Below are 23,382 nucleotides of genomic sequence, written 5' to 3' on the forward strand. Positions count from 1 at the left end.
ATCTCCCACGCATGGGCGACCCACGTGGGGCAGGCCGAGGGCGAGACAAAACCACGCAAACCGCAGAACGAGACAAAACAGAACAAAAAAAAACAAAACAAAACAAAAAAATAAATATTTTTATTTTATATAAAAGAGGGAAAAACAAAAAATATAACAAATAAAAATGTTTTATTTTCATTTTAGCAAAGTTGTCTTATAATAGCTAACGACAATGACTTTTTTATAGGGAATCTCTATTTATATGTAATGTCTTGATTTACAGCTTCCGAGAAAAAAAAAGTAAAAAAAAAAAAAAAAAGAAGAAGAAAAGAAAACAAACAATAAAGTTAAAAAAAAAGTGGGCCAATTTTTGACTACTTAAAAATAGAAAACAAAACTATCGTGGTGCCTTTTGCTGTATGCTAGTGCTGGGATTCATGCCGAGGATTCTGTTTCAGTAGCATTTTTAAGGTCATAGATTTTTGTTTGGGAGACAACCTGTCACAAGGGCGCTCTTCTGTTGGAAGAAAACAGCCTTGCCACTTTGCCCCGTACCCTGCTATTAATGATCTTATTCTTTAAAGTATTGTTTAAACACACATTAAGGACATGAGTGGGAGCATTTCCATTATCATGTCTAACGAGGATCTGTCTTGCCCTGTAAACTACTTGTATTTTCGCTTAAATCAGGAGAAAAAGAAACCCAACAGCACTGTGCTGGAATGCAGAAATAACGTTTCTTTTGCCACACAGGTAGGAAGAGAAAACAAAATCGCGCAGCAGCAGCAGCCCTTACAATATAGCTCTCAACCTTTGGCCATCTCACCGGTGGGTCTGGAGTGGGGTTGGCACAGGTTTGTAGTGCAGCCAGGCAGACAGCCCTGTGCCCATGGTGGATCACACCTGTCACATCCCCTTGAATCCGGGTGGCTGAGCCAGCCCCGTTCAGCCGCGGTGCCCGTGGCCGCCCCGGCGCCGTGCTGGCCGCGGCGTCCCTCGGCTGAGCGGTGCAGCCATGGCTGGAGCTGTGGTGTCCTGGGTGACACCCTTGGCCAGGGTGCTGGGCACACGCACAGGGTGGTCCTGCGGCGCAGACGGCCGCGTGTCACCCTGGACACGGCGCCAGGCCATGTGCCCAAGGGTCAGCAGGACCCCGAGCGCTCTGGGCTCCGCTGCCGTGGCCGGGCAGGGCCCTGCTGGGGGGCCCAGCGAGCGGATCCTCCCTCCGGCCGTGCCACGTGTGTTGTAAGGACAGTTGGTACCGTCACCTCCCACCACCGGTGACGGACGGCGCGTCCCCAAACCCGGAGCAGCTCTGGCCATCGGCTCTGTGGCGCAAAGAGACAGTCCTGCGTGTCCAGGCGGCACAGCATCCCCCGTGGAAGTGCCCCCCTCTCCTCAGTTCTCTGCAGCAAACCTGTTTACATTGTAGCCTGACTTTTTTCTTTTTATATTTTTACTTCTGCATGTCCTTTGCATTTCAGATACTGTAGATTGGATGCATGGTGAAGCTGTGACTGAGAAGATAATACAACAATTGACAGTGTATTATTTCATTTAACTTTTAGCAATAAAGTAACTAAACCCTCTATTCCTCACCCATGATGGGGTCAGATAGAAAACTCTGCTAATTTGTCATAAGATGATTGTCAAAGTTTGCTCTGGATTGTCTGAATGTCAGAACTCTTGACTGTTTAACACTTGAACATTTTTTATATTATAAATAAAATAAGAAATAACAAACTGTGGGCTGCATTAATCTCAGGCCCTTTGGGGGGCAAATAGGGAGCTGTGACAGGTACCATACACAGAATCACAAACTGGCTGAGGCTGGAAGAGATTTCTTCCACATTTCCTGCTCCACCAACTCACCCAGACTCAGCTGCCCAGGCCTGTGTCCAGTCAGGGTTTGAGTATCTTCAGGGATGGCAGTACCACAACTTCTTTGGGTAACCTCTGCCAGTGTTTGGTCCCTCCCAAAGCAAAAATTTGTCTTCTTGTATTCAAACTGGCATTTCTTATCTCAAAGTTTGCATACAGATTCATTCTGTGTAGGCCTTCTATTAAACCCTGAAAACTCTCTATAAATCCATTTCCCACACAAACTGGATTTACTAATTTTTCATTTGGGCCCTTTGCCTCATTTAGTATTATAGGCCTATTTCCTCATGTCCTGAACACTCTGAGAAGAGTCCAGCTCCCTCTTTTTCACTGCCATCCATTGGGTATTTATACAAATGCATAAGGCTCCCCTGAGCCTTCTCCTCTCCAGGCTGGACAGTTCCAGATCCCTCATCCTTTCCTCATAGGAGAGATGCTCTGGTTCAGTAAAGACCTTTATGCCCATAAAGACCCATAGGTGGGTGTTTTTCTACCTGGCATGGACATTTGACCTTCCCTGCAGGGCTCAGGAGTGGAGGCTCACTGAGGTGAGTGACTGCTACCCACACATCTCTGGGGGTGCCATTCCTCCTCCAACTGCAGATCAGGAGATCCCCCCTTCCCTTGAACCATGGAAGTTTCCAGATGTGCCAAGAGAGGTCAGCCTGCTTGGCATGTGCTGTGACCTGGCACCTATTCAGTGACTTGAGTGCAGTGGAGATGTGTTGGGTCCAGCCCTGGCAGTGCCGTGCTGCCATGCAGCACTGACCCACCCACAAAACACGACCCTTGTTCAGCTCCTGCATGGGAAATCTGTGTCTCTGGCTATCCCATGTAGGGACTTACTGGCAGCGTGGTGTGGTCACAGGAGCACAGTCCCTGAGGTGGTACCCATGGCTCCATCCAGATCAGAACTCACTCCCCTGTTCCTGCTCAGTGACATGAACAGGTATCCAAAAGTCCCAGCTGAACTCAACAGGAGAGGGATCTGTTACAGTGAGTCAATCCCATTGAAATGGATAGGTTGGAACTAACTGATCTGGTTGGAACTTGATGATTTTTAGTGTCCCTTCCAACCCAAATCATTGTATGATTCTATGAATGCCCAGAGCTGTGAGAGAACTGCCCAGGCCTCACAGTGCTGCCCGTGCTGGAGGCCCAGCTAAGCACACCCACAGCCTGGGCTTCTCCTGCTCCAGCCCCCCCAGGATGCTCATTGCCCTGGAGCTGACCCAGCTGTGTCACAGGCCACCCCAAACATTCATTGCATGTCCTGTGGGGCCTCCAGACAGACCAGAGGGCTCAGCTCTCCACCCTGAAGGTACCTCAGCACTGGTTTCCCAGAAGGTTAAAGGCTGAAGGACCCTGCCCTCCTGCCCATGTCACCCAAGAGCAATGTGCAAAGATGTTAGAACTGGGTAAAGGTGGTGGGGTCAAGTCCTGATTTGGGTGACATTTGGCTTTGGACACATTGTGCCCCACTTCTGTGCAGCCCCAAGCCTTGCTGAATGAAGGCAGCAGTGCAGCTCTCCACTCTCCTGTTCCTCTTGGGACATGCCCCAGCTCCCCATTGCCTTTGATCCATCTCAGCTCCTCCAGTGGCTCCCAGAGCAAGGTGAGATGGACAGGAATGGGCAGAGAACACCCCATCCCTTGGAAGGGACACATGTGGATGATCACCAAGGCTGATCCCTGGGGAAACCAGACACATGCAAGAGAGAGATTGGGTGCCTTTGTCTTCCCAAAGCAGCCCCATCTCCCTGCCTGGCTCTCCTCAGGATCTGTGAGCTCCACTCGTGGAGAAGCCCCCCCAAGGCTGGCACAGCAGCATCTGCACTAGAAGCAGGTGCAGCTCTTGGGTCTCCATGCAGAACAACCATGGGGCCACACCTCAGGGTGTGCTCAATGCAGCTGATCCCCACCAGGAATCTCTCTGGGTCCCTGGAGGGAGAGAGGAGCTGTGGGTTTGCCCTGCACAGGGGGATATTTCCCTGCTCCATGGTTTGCAGGGATCTGTGATGTTCTGCATCTGCTGAGACACCACTAGCTCTGAGCCATGGCAGCTTCAGGATTCTTTGTGGTGATTTTTTTGTTAAACGTGCCCCTTGATTCCCATAATTGTGTTCTATATTTAGAGGCAGTTACGCTACTTCAATTTTCTCTCCAATTGCCTCTGAAGGGAGCCTGCATCTCTCTCTTTTTTCCCTGGCTGGTTTATTTTTAGACTCCTCATTTCCAGCCGTGCGTGCTCCTAGGGTTTTGCCGTAAATATTTTACAGCAATTTTCACAGGTGGGGGAGCCACCAGAGCCTCCTGACAGCTCTCCTCTGCGTGCGTGGTGCCTTTAGTGCCCTTCCCAGAGGGCAAGGAGTTGCTTTCCTGACACAGATGGGTGGCACAAGCAGTGTTGGATCCTGGCTTTGGGGTCACAAAGTCTCCCCCACAAAGAAGTCCCTCTAAAATGAACGTGGTTGTGTCCAGGACAAGTGGCCTGGCAGGGAGGTCAGGCTGAACCACCACTGCCAGGTGAGGTTGTGTGAGACCCAAAGCAGTCGTGGTGCCTGCTGGAGGGGCTGGCACAGCCTGGGGATGTGCAGAAAGTGCATCTGAGTAACCCCAGGAGGAGAAAAGGATGTGGCTGCCTGATTCCTCTGAGATGCTGCTCTTCCCTCTTAGTGGTGGGTGCCTGAGTCCTTGATCTCCAAGGGAGGGAGGAAAGGGATGATAAAACTCATTTTCTTCCAAGTCACAAGCTGAGGCTGTGGATTGGTCAAACAAGGCATTTTTGACTCTGCCCTCATATAGGTAAGATGCTCTCAACACATTTTCATATACCTGTGTGGATGATCACCAAGGCTCGTGATCAGGATCAGGACTCGTGCATGAGGCAAACTGCAGGAACTCAGCAAGAGCAAGTTTAATATTCTGAGCTGTCTTGCCAAGTACCGTCTGACATCAGCTGCCACCCCTTCCCACATCCATTGGGTGTTCAGTCTCACAGCTCTGAGTCTCTTTCCTGCTGCCCAGAGCAGACTTTGCAGATCTTTCTTTTCTCTGCAAGTTACTCCCAGCTGAGGATGGCAGACTGGCACCTTCAGCCAGGGGGCTGAGCTGCTCTTGGTGGCAGCTCAAACACACTGGAGATGTCACTGCCACTGGAAGGGATGCTCAGAAAGGGAGGAATGAAATACAAAATATTACCTGGGATTTTGGAGACAAAGAGTTGGGCCCAGCTTTCCCCTGGACTTCCACTGTGAGAGTCTCAGCACCAGACACTTCATGTGAGTAGGAACATCCTGGGGGTCTTGGGTGCAGGAATGTCTGTACAATACCTGGCACAAAAGCAAGGATGCCTTGGAGGAACAGCCACAGACTCCTGTGGGAACCGTTGTGAGAACATCTCCAGTGACAATGCAGGGCTTGGTGCCTTTCTCCTCCCATGAATCTCTAGGCTGTATGTGGACAGACACACCTGGGATGTACCAGGCAGAGGGAAGAGTTACTTGAATGTGCTCCCAAGCAGCCCATCTATCCACACCTGCCCCAGAGCCATCCAAGAGGATGGGTGGGCTGGTACCCACTTGTGGAAAGGGATTGATGTTTTCTGGTGCTGTCTGTCCATAGGATCCTGGCTTTTCTGCATCAGGTGCTGGTGCATATCTGAATCAGCCTGGCCTTCTGGTGCTGTGAAAGCTGGGATCAATCCAGGACATGGTGGAACGATGCTTCAGACCAATTCTCTTTACCAACAGATTCAGTTTTATTGTTATTCTTTTTTTACATGATTCTTAGTGCATCATTTCAAATAAACTATCAAACTGTACAAAGAAACAGAGATAAAAGAAGAGGCGATAAAGTTGAGAAGAGGTTTTTAGTGTCATGAACTGTCATGGAAAACAGTAGTCCACAGGCTCTCAAACACTGAAGGTCCAAATAAACCTTGTTTGTTTAAAAAATGCTGCAAAATATAAACAATAAATGACTGTAATTAGCAGCTACAAGATCCTTCAAAACTGGAACTTGATTACTGTGAATGCACCTAGGGGAAAGAAAAGCAATCGGAGATAAAGGATCAAACGAAACAGCAAAATAAATAAAGTGCGGGAGGACAGTCGTGGCATTGAAATGCAGAGGAATCACTTCAGCACAACAGTAAATCATTGGACCACAGACAGCAGAAAGGAACAGAAACACAATTCCCACTTAAAAGAGTACAGCATGTGCATTGCAGGATGGAGGAATACAGGAGGGACGGGCAGGGGGATCACTCCTGCACACAAAGGTTTCACTGGAGCTTGCACACAGCTCCAGCTGTGCCTTGAACCCAGAGTGGTTGATCCCCTGGCAGCCAAACTGGCAGCCACTGGGGCAGTTTGTCTGAATAAGCAGGAATGGGAGAGCGATGTTTCACAGCAAAGCCAGGTGGGATTTCCATTCGAGTAAAAAAAGGAGAAAAAAGAAACAAAAAAGATACACAGCTATTCCATTTTTTTAGAAGATCCTGGTGGGCTGGTCAGACCCTCCACATCCCTAGTGTCTTCCCCAGGCAGCTTGCCTTCACCTGCACACTGAGGTTAAAAACCCAGGTTAAAGTTTCCTTATATATATATATTTATTTATATATATTCATATGTATATATATACATATATAAAAAGGGTTAGGTGACAGAGGACCCTTCAGGCTTCTCCTGCCATGGGCAGGTGACATTCCCACGTGGCCGTGCTGAAGGTGACCAGCTCACAACACCCGTCCTGTCATGCCGTGCTCCTCATGGGGCAGGGACGTGCCCCTGCCACCCTGTGCCCTTCTCTGGGAGCGCTGGTGGTGCCACAGATGTCGCCTCAGCTCAGTTTCCTGCACTGCCAGGGACTGTGACCGCGAACCGCTGGGGATCCAGGGAGGGAAGGAGAGAGACAGGGCTGGTGGAGAGAAGAGTGACCCAGCCCTTGAAGAACCAGCATATCCCTTTGTTGTGCAGGCTGCAGCAGGAGGGAAATAAAAGCCACTGGTGCAGTTGGGAATGAAGAAGAGATGATGCTGAAATGCCAGAGCATTGTCAGAGAGAGTCAACTAAAGCTTCTTTGATTTCTTTCACTAGAGCAATCCCCATGTCAGACATGTCTACAGTTTTGCTCATATAATTTCCTAAGTAAAATTGTGCTCATCAATCTACGTCCAGGAGCGCAGAGCATCGCTGGTTCATCCCCCCGTGCACATGTTCCTTGTTAAGTGTTCTGCTCCAAAATGTCCTTTTCTGCCTTACAGCTGATGGACATGTGCCCCTGGCTCAGGGAAGGGCTGGAATGCGTTTTCCGCAAAGCGATGTCGTCGGCTTCCACCTTGAAGAAACTGGTCTCGATCCTCTCCAGGTCGTCTGTCCCCACTTTTATCTTCATGCACAGCAGGTTGATGTACGTTTCATAGCGGCTCTTCTGCAGGGGAAGAGGGAACAGAGAGCCTGGGAACAGGGACAGGCCATGGTGTGTGTGGCACGCAGGAACAATTCCATCAGCTACTGCAGGAAAACCCATCCCATACCATCACTGATCACACCCCACGGATTCAACCCCAGCACAATGCAAAGACTGATTATTTGAAGGTCTGAGGAGAAAGGTGGGTGTGGGTCTGTGTAGGACTCTCCAGTTGCTTTTATAGGTCTTGGCTGCCACTGTGATTGTATAAGGAGGATACTGAGGGCAAAATGAGATCAACAGACCTGCTGCTTCCTGATTTAGGAGCTCGCCTTGATTGGTTAAAATACTGCTGCTTGTCATTGTTTCCATCCAGTGGTTCAGTTACTGCTGCTGAGTTGTGCTCCCAGTGCTCCTCACAGAGCACAGGATAAAGGGAGGCATCCTCTCTGCCTGGATCCTCTGTTCCAATGCTAGATGGGATCTTTTTGAGGGCTTGTGTAATACCCATCCTTTCTCTAAAGATCTCAGAGGCAGCCTGTGCTGGCTTCTTTGTCAGCACAAAGAAACAAGCATTTCTGGAGCACATCTCATAAGACAGATGAGATGAATTATGCCCTGGAAGTGCCAGCTTCTCCTTGAGGACTGAAAAGGCAGTCCAGAGAAAAGCTCAGATAGAGACTTCTCTGCAGGCATCCAAAACCAGAGGCTGGAAAAAGGGAGGGAGCAGCAACTATTTGGAAAGTGGTACAAAAACAAGGGAACCAGCAGCTGGGAACTGCGGCTTTGGAGAATCAGGCTGGGTGTTACACAAAAGGATTGTGCAGCCCTGGCATGAGAGAGGTGGGATATTTCCATCCTTAGTGATTTTTGGGGCTTGGCCACTAAATGACACACTCAGTCTGGGCTAAGACTAGGACTAATTTAAGTTCCTGCTGCAAGCAAGACTAGAGGCCTCCAGCAGCCCCTTCCCACTGACACCTATGTGGCAGGAACCACAGCTCCTGCTCAACTCTCACAGGTACAAAATACCCTATTTTTCCCACAATTAAATGCTTCTTAGACTTTACAGGGAGTTACAACTTATGTACATGCATCCTCAAAGAGTCTGTAATCAGCTGTAACACTGGGTTTGGCTTTATTTACAAAAATGGTTGCAGCAAAACAGGATTAATTCTCCCAGGGATTCCCTTTGCTTTTTATTGATGTTGCTGAAAAAGACTGAGTCACACTGAGAACTGAACAACTCTTGTACTTGGGACCTGAGAAAATGTCAAAATTTGGCACAGTAAAGGAAGACTGTCTTTCTCTTGTCAGTTTTCCCCTCCTCTGGTTAGAAATCACAGAGGAAAGCAATGGCTCTTATTTCTTTTTTCAGCTTCAGTGCAAAACAGTGAGGCTTGTGGCTGCCCCAAACACCCATCCAGTTGGGAGCCCTTGTCCTTCTCTCTCCTTTCATGCTCTCCCAGACTCACAGCACCCACTCTGGAGTTCTGTTCTCCTCAATCAGCCAAGGTACCATTTATCACAGAAAAGATGAAAGTTCCTTTACCTCAAATATTAGGTAATGTTCTTTGAGTCTGTATTCCTCAGCCTCTTTTGACTTGAGGCTCTTCTCTACAGGATGTAATTTATGCTCTGCTAATTCGTCTGCAATCTGCTTCATTTTATTTTCATGAGACCTCAGCTGTTCCTCCTGCCGAGAGAAGCGTGTCAGGTATGAGAACGTGGAGTGCAGCACCCGAGTGCTCCTCCTGCCTGTGGCTGGGGGAATCTCTCTGCAAGGGCTGGGCTCAGCCACCGTGCTGGAGCCAAAGGTGTGCTGTGCACTTGCAAATTCATCTGATAAGGAGCAGCTCAAACACAGGTATCGGAGTGAGAGCAAAGCTCAGGTATCTCAGGTGCCAAGAGTGGATTTCTTTGGCACCGAGGCATCTTTGGCATCATAAGCACAGAATGCTCCTGCAACATGCATCCTGTACCAGCCAGGCAGAAGCAGTGCTGTCCCAGGAGCTGCTCATCCTGCTCTTTTCAGAGATAGAGGTACCCTCCCCATCTGGGCTCTGACAAAGGTGACCATCTGGCCACATCTGTCTCAGCAGACAGCAGCTGTGTCTCTGCCCTGATGTTTCAGGCTGTCCCCCCCTTTGCTGGGGGGCAGTGGCAGTGTGTCCCTACTTTTTGGAAGTGCTAAAGCACGTTGGGCCTTCCCTGGAAAGGGAAACAAAAGCCACTCTTTGGATGGCAGCTGCTCTTGGTTAGCTGAGCCTGGTGCACTGTGCCCCCTTGTTTCCAAAGCTTTCCCTTCTGACTGGAACTCAGACATCCCTTTTGTCTGTGGGTTTGAGCTCCAGAAACAAGGATGCCATGATATAAACCAAACCTGTTGGGCTCTGCAGCATCAACTCTGGAGCTATTCTGCTCTTTCCACTCCAGCAACAGGAAGGTGCTGGGATGTGATGGGCAAAAAAACAAGAAACAAGCCAGAACCAACAGGCAGGTGTGTGCACAGGGCTGTTTATAGCCATTGCAAAAGGAGCACTGGCCACAGGCTGGGACTTTCCACATCTGTCCAAGCTGCCCACCCCACTCCCCTGTTCCTGCACTGAGCACCTGAGTGTGTCCATCAGGAACAGGGGGAGCTGCAGATGGGCTCACCCTGAGCTGAAGGGCTTGCTGAGCACTGGGCACCCCTCCAGCACTCCTTCCCTCACACATTACCTGGCACAGCTTGGTCATGGATGAAGGCAGGAGGGGGCGGCAGAACTTCTTCATGGAGCAGATTGCAGCTGGGAAGGCTGGAGCAGAGAAAATGGCAGCAACAAGGTTGATCCTCAGGATCCAGGAGAGCATTTCTTCCTTACTTCTGTTATGGAGTAAGGGAGAAGAGAAGGGAGTCTGAAAATGCTCTTGAACCAGGACCAGAGAACAGCTGACAACAGCCCTGGAGCCACCCACGCTCAGGAAGGGCATCGGTGGCCTTGCCTTGATGCCACTTCTGTGCCAGGTTATGAACAGAGGGAAGCACTGTCTGACGGGCTCCTCTACAGTGCCCTGATGATCTCAGGGCTGCTGTCTGCCTCTCGAAGCCTGGGCAGTCCTGCCCTCCTCATCAGCTCTGGCTGCATTCCTGAGGAGCTGTGGAGAGGCCAGAGCCAAGGATGTCCTGCTCTCAGGAGAGCAAGAGCCACACAGCAGAGGTTCCACAGAGCAGGGTGTCATTTATGTCATTTGAGAGACACTGCCCAGGGTCTCCAGTGTTTCCTTCATCAAATCTGTCCAGACACTGCTCCCCCAAGCCTTCAAGTGGGTGTTTGGTGCACAAATTCAGATGTCAAGCTTTAGCTTGACATTAGTACCCCAGCCCTACAGACAGCCTCACCTCTCTCAGCAGAAGACTTGAAAAACGTGAGACAGAAGATGACTTCATCACATTTGACACTTACTAACACCATAACATTCCTCAGCAATGGACTCAGGTAAAACATCTGCCCTGGCTGGGGAGAGACTGCTTTAAGGAGCTTTAGACAGTTTCACCATCAGAAGCTGACAAGGGGAACCATCACCTGCACCACACAGATGTTCTCCCTTCCAGAATACACCAACTGAAGTTAGCAAGAGGAGCCCTTTCACTCAGCCCTGCACATCCCAGCCTGTCCCCCTGTTCTTTTGAGTTCTTCTAAGCCTTCTGATGTTTACATTCTCTAACAAACTTTCTCACACACTTTTCTGCAAATACTTATTGTTTTGCATTTCTTTCTGGAGGAGAAGAAATTTGATGGACTGTTGCTTTGTCCAGTGTGGACAAGGACAGTGTGGACAGTGGAGAGGTGGCACTGTCACCCTCCAATCCACTGTCACTTTTGGAAATCTATAAATGTTGGAGTGAGAATTAAACTTCCCTCTTTTTCACCTTGGAGAATCCAGTGTCCGTGTCTTTCTATTCCGTGTCCTGGAGTGACACCAGCCCATCCTGCTCAGCCTGCCTTGGTGACAGCTGGGAAGGACCTCAAGGACTGGCACAAAGCTACCAAGAAACTGTCACCTATGAGCCAATCCTTTGCACAGCCCTGCAGAAATGACCCTCAGCCCCTGGCTACCCCCATGTGTGCCCCCTAAGGCCTGTGCTGGTCTGGTCAGGTCCGAGGCAGGGGCTGGAGGTCAGGCTGCCCCCCCAGGCACTGCAGGGAGGGCTGGCACTCACGGGGCCTGGAAGAGGAAGACTCTCCAGTCAGCTGTCTTCAGCTTGAGCACGTTGGACTTCTTGCTGTAGTCAGAGGCTTTTGTGGCTAAGGCGTGGTGCACACGGATGGCGTTCTTCAGATCCACTTCAGAGAGGTCTTTGTCAGGTTTATATTCATCCTGTGAAGAGGAACGTTAATTGGATAATGACAACACTAACATTTGTGGGATGCTTTAATGAACCTGCCTTTCTCCCTGTGCTATAATCACAGAGTGCCGAGACCAGGAAAAGCACTGCTTTGTACAGTAAATGCTAGGAGCTGATAATGATAATAATTAACATCTGGCAACTGCTTCCATCATTAAGTTCACTGGGAAGATGTAAAGAAGGAGATGAAAGTTTTAAACATAATTATCAATAGTTATTTCTAACACAGCACATGCCTGAGGCTTTGTGGGGAGGCACAAAGCAGGGCCAGGTTTCTGCAGAGCTCAAACCAGGATGCAAGTCCCAATCAGCAGAGGATCTCAACAAGCACCTGCCCTGGTGCTGCATCTCACAGACTCATAGAATGGTTTGGGCTGGAAAGGACCTCAAAGCTCATCCCATTCCAACCCCTGCCAGGGGCAGGGACACCTTCCCCTATCCCAGGATGCTCCAAGCCCCATCCAGCCTGGCCTGGGACACTGCCAGGGATGGGGCAGCCACAGCTGCTCTAGGCAGCCTGTGCCAGGGCCTCAATACCCTCACAGGGAAGAATGTTTTCCTTATATCTACCTAAATTTCCCTTCTTTCAGTTAAACCCCTTTGCTCCTTGTGCTATCACTACAGCTATGTGTGGAGGAAGGTAGCCCTGAACAGCAGCATCCCTGCAGCCAGGGCACCTCTGTACAGGTGAGGGGCAGTTGCCAGTCTGAGAGTGGCCCCTCTGAACCAGCTTTGGTCTCCCTTTAGTACACGTGCTCCTTTGGCATGGTTTCCCCTGTAATTCCTTAGCCTGGCACTTGCAAACTGCAGCAGCATTTCCTGTATTCCTGCTTTACTTGCCCCACTTCACACAAGTAGGGAATGTAGCAGTAACTATATGTGTTTATATCCTATAAAAAGGTAGAAAATACCAAACATGGGATTCTGAAATGATGATCTTGGCACTGCACTTTTTAGGAAAAAAAGTTCAGTCAATCCTCTGTTTACCCTTTTACTTTCCCAGTGACTTAATGCAGCATCCTGCCTCCCACTCTGCATCCGTGCCAGCTCAACCAGTTGGATGGTGGGATGGCAGGGATGGACAGATGGATGCACGGATTGGTGAAAGAAGAACCTGGTGGAAGAACCTGGCCCTGGCTAAAGCAAACCACCACCCCATGCCAGGACAGGGTGTCCCTGGAAGGCCCTGCCTTGCCCTGATGATTGCAGTGCTACAGGATTCATGTGCTCTGTATTTTGCTTTCCTTGACTGCTCTGGGCTGTCAGCACCAGGCCAGGTCTGTCTGGTGATGATGGTCTGTGCATCCCAAGCCTTCCTCAGCTTCTGTTGTGCAGATCTGCAAAAAGATGATTTTCTGTTTCCCATGCCCCAGTGGTACAAATGCAGCTGTTCTGTGCTACAGCCTCTGGGATGGGAACCCTGGGCAGTGGGGCTGTTCTCTGCTGTAGGGGCAGAAAGGTTTCCCCTCTGCTGCTCTTGAGAGCACCGAGGAGCAGCACTCCCCAGCCCATGGATGTGGCTCACACAGCCCTTGCTCCTGATGCTTCTGAAGCCTTTCTTCCTTCATTTTTGCAAAGCAATAATCCTGTCCAGGAGAGTGGTTGCCTTACTGTGCTCATCATCAAATGAAACTTGGCCTGGTACAAAAAAGTGCCATGGGCCCACCCACAGATGTCTGGCACAGGATCCTGGGGAGGATGAATCCCAGAGAAAAGCCCTGAATTTCCAGCAGAGGAAGGCTGGGTGCTGCAGGCATCCTGTGTTTGGGGAGACACTCAGCTGGGCAGTACAGATGACCTTTCCATCGTGGTGATTTCAGTAGCCAGAGGGATGGGCTGTCAGCCTTTTTTGCAAATAAAAACAAATGCTTTGCCTTGTGAAGACCTAATGTGTTACTCCACTGCAAGAGAAATGCCTGCTTGAGGAAGACATTGCTGCTCAGGCCTTACATATTATAGACAGACTTCAATTTGGGATATTTTTCCAAGGCTGAAGCTCGCTGGATTTGAATAAATCTGGCTGTGCTGCCCATGATCTCTTATTTCAAAATAAGCTTTCTGAAAATACAGTGCAAAATAGCCCAGCTTAATGGTGTGTGACAAGAGGAAACTGCCACAGCTGCTGAGTGCTTTGACTAATGCAGATCCTCATCTTGAATGGAATCATCAAGTGTTCCCTCCATGGATTTCAGGCTCTCAGGCATCAGTGCTGGTGGAAGGAAAAATCCAATCTTCTTTTCCTAATGCAGGGCCCAGTAAATCAAGGTGAGGCTGAATGAAGAAGGTTCTCTCTGCCTTGCTGCTCACAGCAGTGAGTGCTGCTCGAGGCTTCCTGCTTGGGATGGCTCTTCCAGGAGGCTCATCCCAATGCCAGGAGGTCACAATGGCACGTTTGGATGAAAATGCTGAGATATCCTGGTGCCTTTAGGTCACTGTCCCCTGCTGCCTACCCCTGTGAGCAGATCCACAGCTAATCTCAAAGCTTGTTTTGCCAAGAAAAGGCAAAAGCTCTTGTGCCTGCCTTTGCAGGGCAGCTGGATGGGGTGGGAGAGCCCAGTGTATCAGTTCTGCTGCCTCTCCTCTGGCCTCAGAGCCAGCCCTGGGCAGTGCTGGGAATGTGGACATGGACTGGCAGATATTCCTCATGCTCTGGCCTGTGAGTGGCTTTTCCTCTTCTTTCTTTTCTTCACCTCACATCTACCATCCTAAACAAACCATTTAATTAGGAAAATGAACCCCTGTGCCCTTTTCAGTCTAGGCAAGGTCTCGGAGCACCTGGCAAGGGTCTGCCTGCATGGGACAGCACCTGTGGCTCAGGGCTTGCTGGGAACCCCTTCCTGCTTGGGGACAGGACCTGTGGGAAGACCTGCACCCTTTCAAGCACTTCTGTGTAAAAGCACCTCATGCTTTAAGCTCTCCATCATTTTTCTTAACCCCCCTCTATGTGTGGTGATTAAGGGTTATTATCCCTATTTCACAGAGGTGAAGTAAGTTGCCAAAGGCCATGGAATGAGTCAGTGCCCAGAGCAGATTAGTGCACAGGAGAGGTGTGCCCTGCTCCCAAGCCTGCATTTCTTCCTCCAGACTCTGCTGCATCCCTTTAGGGGATCGAGCAATTGCTTCAGCAGACTGTGCTGGAACATGCTGATCCAGCAATTAACACCAGCGAGTCAATGACATGTGACATCTCCTCATCAGCCTTATGGCTGCTGCCTGAATTGCTTCTGTCAGACTGAATTCTACCTGTCCACCCACCCTTCAGCCTGTGCTATGCCCACCTCTCTCTGTATCTGGCCATTCCTCCTTTCTATACACCCACTTACCCAGCTCCTCCTACTTTCCCTCCACCTGTCAGTCTTATTTATACTCAACTTGCTCCTCAAAACCAAGTGGAATTCCCTGTTCAACTACCATGAATTTACTATTAAAGTCTAGATCCTTAATTTGGTCTGAGCAGAAAAGCGGAACAAGCTGAACCTGTGCTCCATGACATCAGGTGCTTCTGGAAGCAGTTACTTTCTCCTCTATCTTCCCATCACAAAATCTTTCCCCAGTGATTTATGCTCAGACAAGGTTCCACTTCATGTTTATCTGCAGTTGTCTTCTGCTGAGAGCTTGGGAGGCTGGCACACCACTTCCTTCCTGTATTGTGCAATTCCTTTGTTCTGCAACCCACCCCGCAGGCAAGAAACGACACCGAGGATCCACAGGGCAGGTGGATGTTTATCCACTCTCCATTTATCCACAGCATTGTGGTGCTGGGAATGTTCGCAAGTGACAGGGCAAGGACTTTGTCTTCGTGTTCTCATCCTTCTGTCTCTGCAAGCCTGACAGACGCTGTCTGTAGCCAAGGCCAAGGAATTCCCTGGAGAGGATTACAGTTCAGCCTGGCAGCAGCTCACCGGTAAGAAACCCCACTTTCCCCAAATCCTTTGCCCAAACATTCCTTCGGTTTGTTTTTGTTGTTGTTCCAAATGCTCCTTCCTTGGGGCATCCTTGGCAATTCTGGTCCCTCCTGCTAATTACACATCAGTCATGGCTCTTCTTTATCAGACACTTTCATAACACAGCCAAATCTTGGGTGTTTTGTTCCTGCAGTCCTTGTCCATAAAGAAAGCCCTCAGTCTCTGAACCGTTTGATCCTGAAGGTCATTGAGATAAGAGCATTGATCTCCTCATTGCCACATCAGCCACATCCTTGCTCTCTTTTTAAATCCTAAACACCTCAGACAAACATAATGAACTTTGCTAATGAGTGGCTACTGGCTGCAAGCCTCGTTCAGCAGAGAACCCCCAGCCCCTCTGCCCCAGCAATGACACTCAGTGTTGGCTTCACAGCTCCTTCTGCTGCCAGGGAAGAAAATTCCATCCTGAAAAGGTATTGCATTCTCAATATACACCCTCTCATCAGACTCATCCCAAGAGAAGCCCTTGGCAGAAAATTCATTTAGATCCAAATGGTTCTGCAATAGTTGAAATATCTTTTTTTCCCCCGCAGAGAAAGTGTCCCACAGTGAAATGCTGATGGTAACTGCACAAGTTAAATCCTCATGTGTAACCCACGGGTCAGCATGAGGACTCTGGTGGACTCCATGTGAAGGTGTGCAATGAGACAAGGACTGAGGGCTGAGAAGAACACCACACTTAGAGGGCTGGAGGAGATCTGGGCTCCCCCGTGTGCTGCAGCTTCCCTAAGCTGCAGGAGAGAGTGGCACAGCTGTAAAAACACCACTGGGCTAAGAGCAACCCACACTGGGAGTGAGCATCCACTGCTGCCAGATTTCTGCTGGCCTTTGACGTGTGCCACAGGACCTGGTGAAACACGAGAGGCATTGAGGTGTGCTCTGAGCTCTGAGTCATAACTCCTGCTGCCCCCAGGACCTTTCTGCCTCTCTTATATAATCCACTGTTTGTTTACTCTCATTGCTGTGGAGATAATGCTGCAAGAGGCAGGAGCATCTGCCTACGGGGAGTACTGCTCCAGCAAGGTGAGTTCAATGGGTTACTGCACAGCATGTGCTGCTCAGGTAGTTCAGGCTGGTTCAGTGGGTTATGTTGATGATGAACAGACATTGGGCATCCTCGGCTGGCTCACACTGACATTCAAGTGAGCCCCTACCCAGTCTCCTTGGATTTTCCCTCAGAAAAGACTTTCCAGCAAACCCTCCAAGCATCCAAGTGCCAGAGAGCTGAATGTTAGAGTGTTCAGGGAAGCTATTCCATGGTGACTTTGTGTCCCCCAAGGACCTGGGAATTACACTTGTGTTGACTGGAGGAGGCTAAACAATGAACAGAGGTGGAGAGAGGCACAAAGGGTCACTTGACAGCCCATGGAAGGAGCCAGGCCACCAAGGTCCTGAAGAATATAAATTTTCAGCATAGAACCATGGAATCACAGAATCTTCTGAGCTGTAAGGGACCCACAAAGGCCACCAACTCCAACTCCTGGCCCTGCACAGGACACCCCAACAATCCCAGCCTGTGTCTGAGAGCCTTATTGAAATGCTGGGCCTGATGTCTCCAGGGCACAGATGTCCCTCCTGGCTGCCAGGGCACTGCTGATTCACATTCAACTGGCCATCAACCAGGACTCCCACAGCTGCTCTCCAGCCTCTCATTCCCCAGTCTGTCTGTGCATCCAGGATTACCCTGTCCCAGGTGCAGAATCCAGCACTGCCTTTGTTAAACTTCACACAGTCAATGATTGCCTGGGCCTCTCATTTGTCAGGGTCTCTCTGCAGGGCCTTTCCTTTGAGGGAGTCAGCAGCTCCTCTCTGTTTAGTATTGCCTGCAAACTAACTCAGTATTCCCTTGAGCCCTGTGCCCAAGTCATGTATGGAGATGTTGAAGAGCACAAGGGAGAGGATGGAGCCCTGTGGAACTCCACCAGTGGCAGGTCACCAGTCTGATGTCACCCCAGTCACTGCCACCCGTTGTGCCCAACCCATGAGCCAAGTGCTCACCCACCACAGGATGTGTTTATCCATCTGTGGGCTGGACATCCTGTCCAGAAGGATCCTGTGAGAGACAGCATCAAAAGCTTTAGTGAAACCCAGAGATATTACATCAGCTGGCTTCCTGTGCCAGACTCAATAAAGCTGTGCATAATCAGATCTGTGCCAGCAAATAAAACTATAGGCAGGATAAGACTGGTCAGATGCTCCACCTCTTCACCTTCTTGTTTCATTTCTCCCCAACATCCTATTTCACCTGTTCCATATCATCCGTTCATTCATCCTCCCCAACAGCTCCTACTTGCTGGGATCCTTCTGCAGAAATCTGTTTCCTCTTTCATGCTTCCTCCTCCAGGGTTCCCTTTGAGGCTGTGGATAGTGCCCTGAGCATGAACAGTACCACCAAAGATGAGAGCATCCTCCAGCCCTGGTCTCTGGAGGAGCTCTGACATGTCCATGCATGAGTTCGGACATGGATTCACCTCTGCCTGGGTGTGTGGCTGCACGACTGCTCTGGAGACAGCAGGATTCAGCAAAAGGGAGAATCCCCCATGGTTACCTTTTGTAAATAAAGGACGGTCCCCTTAAGCACAGCATAAAATTTCTTCCAACCTCTTCTTCCTCTGGGAGCTAAAAAAGGAAGAACATTTGATTGTACATGTCTGCCAGTGCTGCTTGACCTTCCAGGCAAACCCATCCCTTCTCCTGACCCACCAGAGGCACTCGCTGATGCCCAGAGCTCCCACACCTCCAGGCTGCTGCTCATCAGTGGTTTGTGAGCAGGGACAGGTGTCTGAGGGACAGTGGCTGGGCTCTGCAGCCTCCCAGCAGGAGCACAAGCAGGTCAGAGCCAGACATGAGCTGGTACAGGGCTACCAGTGGACACCTGGAAGTCTCTGCTCCTCCAAACCCAGGTTTATGTTCCTTGGACTTAATGCTTGGAGAGCAGAGACATTCCCTGAGCTCCTCAGCTTGGAACTGAGCAGCTGGATAAGGGAGCTTCTGTTCCCTTGAGGAGGGAGCATTACTATCTCAATGGGCCTGAGGACAGAGCTTGGCAGAAGCTGGAGAGGGGTGGGAGGTGAGGGGAGCCATCCACATCCCATCAGACAGCAGATCCTCCAAGCACGGGCTGCTAAGAAGGTGCTGGAAGCAAGGGAGGCCTTTGGTGGTAATCTCTACTCAAGACTTTTTAATCAGCTGCAGTGACTGGGCCAATCATATCAATTAGCAAAAGGAATTACCCAAGGTTTAATTATCTCTGCTCATTAACAGCTCCCAAATACCTTTACCTTTCCTGTAGTGCTGGTAGCAGAGCCAGCACATGGCAGGACATGAACAGGAGCAAAGCTTGGCAGGCCAGACTGTCCCCAAGGCCAGGGCAGGAGTGGACAGCTGCTGAGGAACCAGCCTTCCCCTGCTGCTCAGAGACTGGGATTTGGGGGATGGAAGACCAGGTCTGAACCAGCCTTCCCCTGCTGCTCAGACACTGGGATTTGGGGGATGGAAGACCAGGTGTGTCTGGGTTAGATTCCTTGGCAGTGAGAAGGGAACACTGAGGCTTCCTGAAAACCCATCTACAAATGCCTCAAAACACCCTCCTTCTCCTCTGTCCCAGCACTTGTGGGTATCTTTCCTGTGCTGCCTGGGGTGTGGTGAGGAAATGCCTTCACCACGAGAGCCAGGGCAAGGCTCTGGGACTGCCTGGGGCACCTCTCCTGTCCCTGTCCCTGTCCCTGGCCACGTACTTCTCTTGCCATCCATGTCTGCGTGGGTTTTGCGGGTGAGGACGCCGTGCTTGTAGGTGACAGCATTCAGGGCCTGGGGGATGTCCAGGAAGGGGTTGCTGCTGTCCACAATCCTCGTCACTTTCTTGGCGCTGGCTCCGAATTTGTCATCTACCAGCTCCGAGAGCGACTTCCTCAGCTCGTCCTCGTCACTTGGAAACAGAATCAGAGAAGAGAGATGTGGGTTTGGTCACCATGCAAAGCAGCCCTATTTGCTTTGGGTTTAGGGTTTTTATTTACAGGGCTGGTCAGAGAGAGAAAAACAAAGGAGGTGTCGGGACCATAACACAGAGAGTGCCAATAGTGGTGGTCTGGGCTGGGAGGAGTGTGGGTGGCAGGTAACTGTCCCTCTGTGAGGTCACTCAGAACAGGTAAGGGACTGGGTGCTGGTCTGAACACCGAGCAACTGCAGACATCCCATGCTGAGGACTGCAAATATTTCACAGGAAAAGCCTCCAATTCTGTGTCCTAAAGCCAGAGCTTAAGGAGGATTTTTGCTGAAGACCAAGGTATTACCAGCATGCCTCAGCTGCTCAGAGGCAATGCCTGGGGCCTCCTAGACAGTGAAGCACCTTTTTTAGGAATGTCCTCTGCATCTTTAAGGAACAGAAGATCTGCAGACATTTGGGAGATGAACCTACTCCGGCACAGAGAAAGCAGAACTTGTATGGGAAGTGATAGTTCCCAGTGACCCTGGGACATGAGGGAGAAAGAGCAAACAGGGCTTTTCTGCCCTGTCTGATACATGTCAATGTCTAAATGGATGAGTGGTCACCTCAGGGTGCAGATCAGGTTGGGACCAAACTTCAGCTGAGGACTGCCCCTCAGTGAATCCACTGGCTGGGATGTGAGCAGTAAAACACAATTCCTCACCTGCAGCAAGCAGATGGCCAAAGCATCAGAGGCTTGGAAGAGAAGGATGATTTCTCAGCCCTCAGCTCCCACAGGAGTCCTGGGGCTCAGGCAGAGCCCAGATCCTGTTCCTGGCTGGGGAGTTAGTGGGGCTCAGGTGTCTGGGCTGCACCTCTCTGTGCCCCTTGCTATTGGTCACATACCTGCCTATCTGGTGGCATCTGTGGGCAAGGGCATCTCCTTCCCTGGGATGGACAAGGACACAAGGCAGAGGCCAGCAGAGAGCAGAGGGTCCTGGCTGTGCAAGGTTATGACTCAGTGCCAGGTCTCTGACAGAAAACCAGGTACCCTGTGCCAGGGAGTCCCTGAGCCAGGTCCCCCATGTCAGGGGGCATCTGTCCCCCTGCAGAGGAGCTGAGGGCTCTGCGCCTGCAGCCCAGCAGGACACCCTGCAGCAAGGCAGGCCCCAGGCCAGCTGGGATGAGTGAAGGGATGCAGCAGGGTGGGTGAAGAAAGGCAGCAGGGATCTGGATGCTGCTGGCTGGAACCGCCCCGCAGCAGTGGGACCCTGGCAGGGGGACATCCCCGAGACCCCCTCAGCAGGGTGACATCCCTGGGATGTGCTCAAGCAGAGTGACATCCCCAGCAGGGTGACATCCCTGGCAGGGTGACATCTCCGGGATGTGCCGGAGCAGGGTGACATCTCAGGGACCCCCAACGGCACGGTGACATCCCCACAATGTGCCCGAACAGGATGACATCCCCAGGACCTCGGCAGGATGACATCCCCGGGATGTGCTCGAGCAGGGTGACATCCTCGCGATGTGCCCAAACAGGGTGACATCCCCGGCAGGGTGACATCCCTGGGATGTGCTCAGGCAGGGTGACATCCCCGGGACGCCCCCAGCATGGTGACATCCCTGGGATGTACCTGAGCAGAGTGAGATGCCCAGGACCCCACAGGGAGACATCGCCGCAACGCCCGCGGCAGAGTGACATCCTCGGGATGTGCCCAGGCAGGGTGACTTCCCCAGCAGAGTGACATCTCTCCCTGCAATGTGCCCGACCAGGGTGACATCCCTGGGACGCCGGCAGGGTGCCATCCCCGGGAAGAGCCCGAGCAGGGGGCGTTGCTGTGTAAGCACAGCGCGCATCCCGAGCTCCTGCCGAGCTGCCCCTCCAGAGAGCAGCCCGCAGCTCCCTCTCGCGACAGAGCCCGGGCGCGATGGCCCCGCGGCACAGCCGCGGCACGCAGGGAGTCACGGAGGGAGGATCCAACCCGCTCCTGATGCTCTGTTTGGTCAGAGCAATACGAGGAAGGGAGCAGGTGATGGGGCTGATGGCTCTGCTCTGTCCGGGGACAAGAGAGGTCTAAGATTGAGGAGAGGGGAGAGGAATGTCCCCGGTGCCAGCTTAAGAGCTCAGGTCTGCCACGGGCTTCGCCTCGTCCTGGGGGATCCGGGCTGTGCTCTCAGTGGCAGAGCAGGAGAAGGAGGACTGAGGAAGGTGCTGTGATGGAGCCCACCGTGCCAGCCTTTCCAAGCTCCTTTCAGGGTAACAAATCTCATCGAACGTGTGGATGGCATAAAAAAGAGGGGTACAAGGTCACTGCTGGGAGGGCCGGGAGCACCCGAGTGCTGCACTGGGGCTGCGGGTGATGAGCAGGAGCAGCAGGAGCAGCAGGAGCAGCCGGTGTGTCCTGGCAGAGCACAGGGCAGAAGCATCCTGAGCTGTGAAACAGCGGCACGGTGAGGAGGAGAAGAGAAGTGATGGCGTGCTCTGCCCTCCCTGCATCTATCGTGATACAGCAAACGCTGCCAGCACAGCACAGGGTATCAGCAAGGCGAGAGACTTCAGCTGAGGCCAAAAACCCGGGGGCTGGTGTAGCCATGATATTTTCTGAAAAATCCTTTCCTTAGGATTTTTCCTCCTGAGAAGCTGAGAGGCCTCAGGAACAAAATGTAAACAATGATTATCGGCTGCTGTGGAATGCAACAGGTAAATCTGTGATTGGTTTCATGTGGTTGTTTTAATTAATGGCCAGTCACAGTGAGCTGGCTCAGACTGTCTCGGTCAGTCACAAGCCTTTGTTATTTATTTCTTTTCTATTCTTAGCTAGCCTTCTGATGAAATCCTTTCTTCTATTCTTTTAATATAATATAGATCATAAAATAATAAATCAGCCTTCTGAAACATGGAGTCAGATCCTCGTCTCTTCCCTCAACCTCATACCCCTGTGAACACCATCACAGGCTGGAGCACTTGCAATGTAAGAAACAGCTGAAAGGACTGAATTTGTTCAACCTGCAGAAGAGATGGCTTTGGGGCAGCCTCGTGTGAGGGGTTACTGAGAGGACAAAGCTGGGCTCATCACTGCGGTGCATGGCACAAGGACAGGAGACAGTGGGCAGAAGTCAAAACAACAGAGAAAAGAGAAAATGCCACTCTTATAAAAACAAAGTATTGGTTTGTGGATCCAGAGGGGCTGTGGGTTCCCCATCCTTGGAGGGTTTCAGGAACAAACTGAACAAAGCCCTGAGCACCCTAGTCTGAATTCAATGATGACCATAATTTGAGGTGGAAGCTGAACTAGGGATATCACAAAGACTCTTCATTTTTCATTGATTCTCTGATACTATTTCCAGAAAAAACCATGTGGGAGAGATGGAAAGTCTCCATGACCAAAATAACCCCAGAGCTTTGCTTGTGCAAAGACTTCTGAAGCACCTGGAGAGGAACCAGCATTTTACAAGTGTAATAGTAAACAAAGAGGGCATTCCCTTCCTTTAGGTCATGGATCCACAGACTGTCACCAACCTTCCCAACTGCCTTTGTGTCTAAGCCATAAATAAACACCATTTGTCTGTCTGCAGAGGGACTTCAGCACTTAAGGGCTTGGCAGGAAATATTCTGGGATTGAAAACATGGCTTAGGATCTGCCAGCTACTTGGAAAGACACACAATCCCTTTAATGCTCAGCATATACTTACATGGCCCACTCCAGCTTCTCATTCTTGATGGAGTTGTACAGTGTCTGAAAAAAGAACATGGAATTAGCCGTGTCTGCTTGTGGAGACACCTCCTCCTCCACGGCCTGTGTTCTTGGAGATGATTTCCCTGCTGA

The 23,382-nt window shown here is 50.8% G+C and overlaps 1 protein-coding gene across 1 annotated transcript in view; it reads right to left on the bottom strand.

Annotated features, from left to right (window-relative positions):
* Positions 1-5,600: 5,600 nt before the first annotated feature.
* Positions 5,601-23,382, bottom strand: part of PSD2 (pleckstrin and Sec7 domain containing 2) — a gene marked incomplete at its 5' end in the record, with an annotated part of 34,403 nt that continues 16,621 nt past the window's right edge. Inside the window, 7 exons of the mRNA XM_031060580.1 lie at positions 5,601-7,296; positions 8,828-8,971; positions 9,997-10,141; positions 11,480-11,637; positions 18,179-18,249; positions 19,368-19,558; positions 23,249-23,292. Of these exons, the coding sequence (XP_030916440.1) occupies positions 7,090-7,296; positions 8,828-8,971; positions 9,997-10,141; positions 11,480-11,637; positions 18,179-18,249; positions 19,368-19,558; positions 23,249-23,292 (960 nt within the window). The remainder of the gene's footprint in view (positions 7,297-8,827; positions 8,972-9,996; positions 10,142-11,479; positions 11,638-18,178; positions 18,250-19,367; positions 19,559-23,248; positions 23,293-23,382) is intronic.

The sequence above is a fragment of the Geospiza fortis genome, unplaced genomic scaffold, assembly GCF_000277835.1.
Source record: "Geospiza fortis unplaced genomic scaffold, GeoFor_1.0 scaffold413, whole genome shotgun sequence".
NCBI lineage: Eukaryota > Metazoa > Chordata > Aves > Passeriformes > Thraupidae > Geospiza > Geospiza fortis.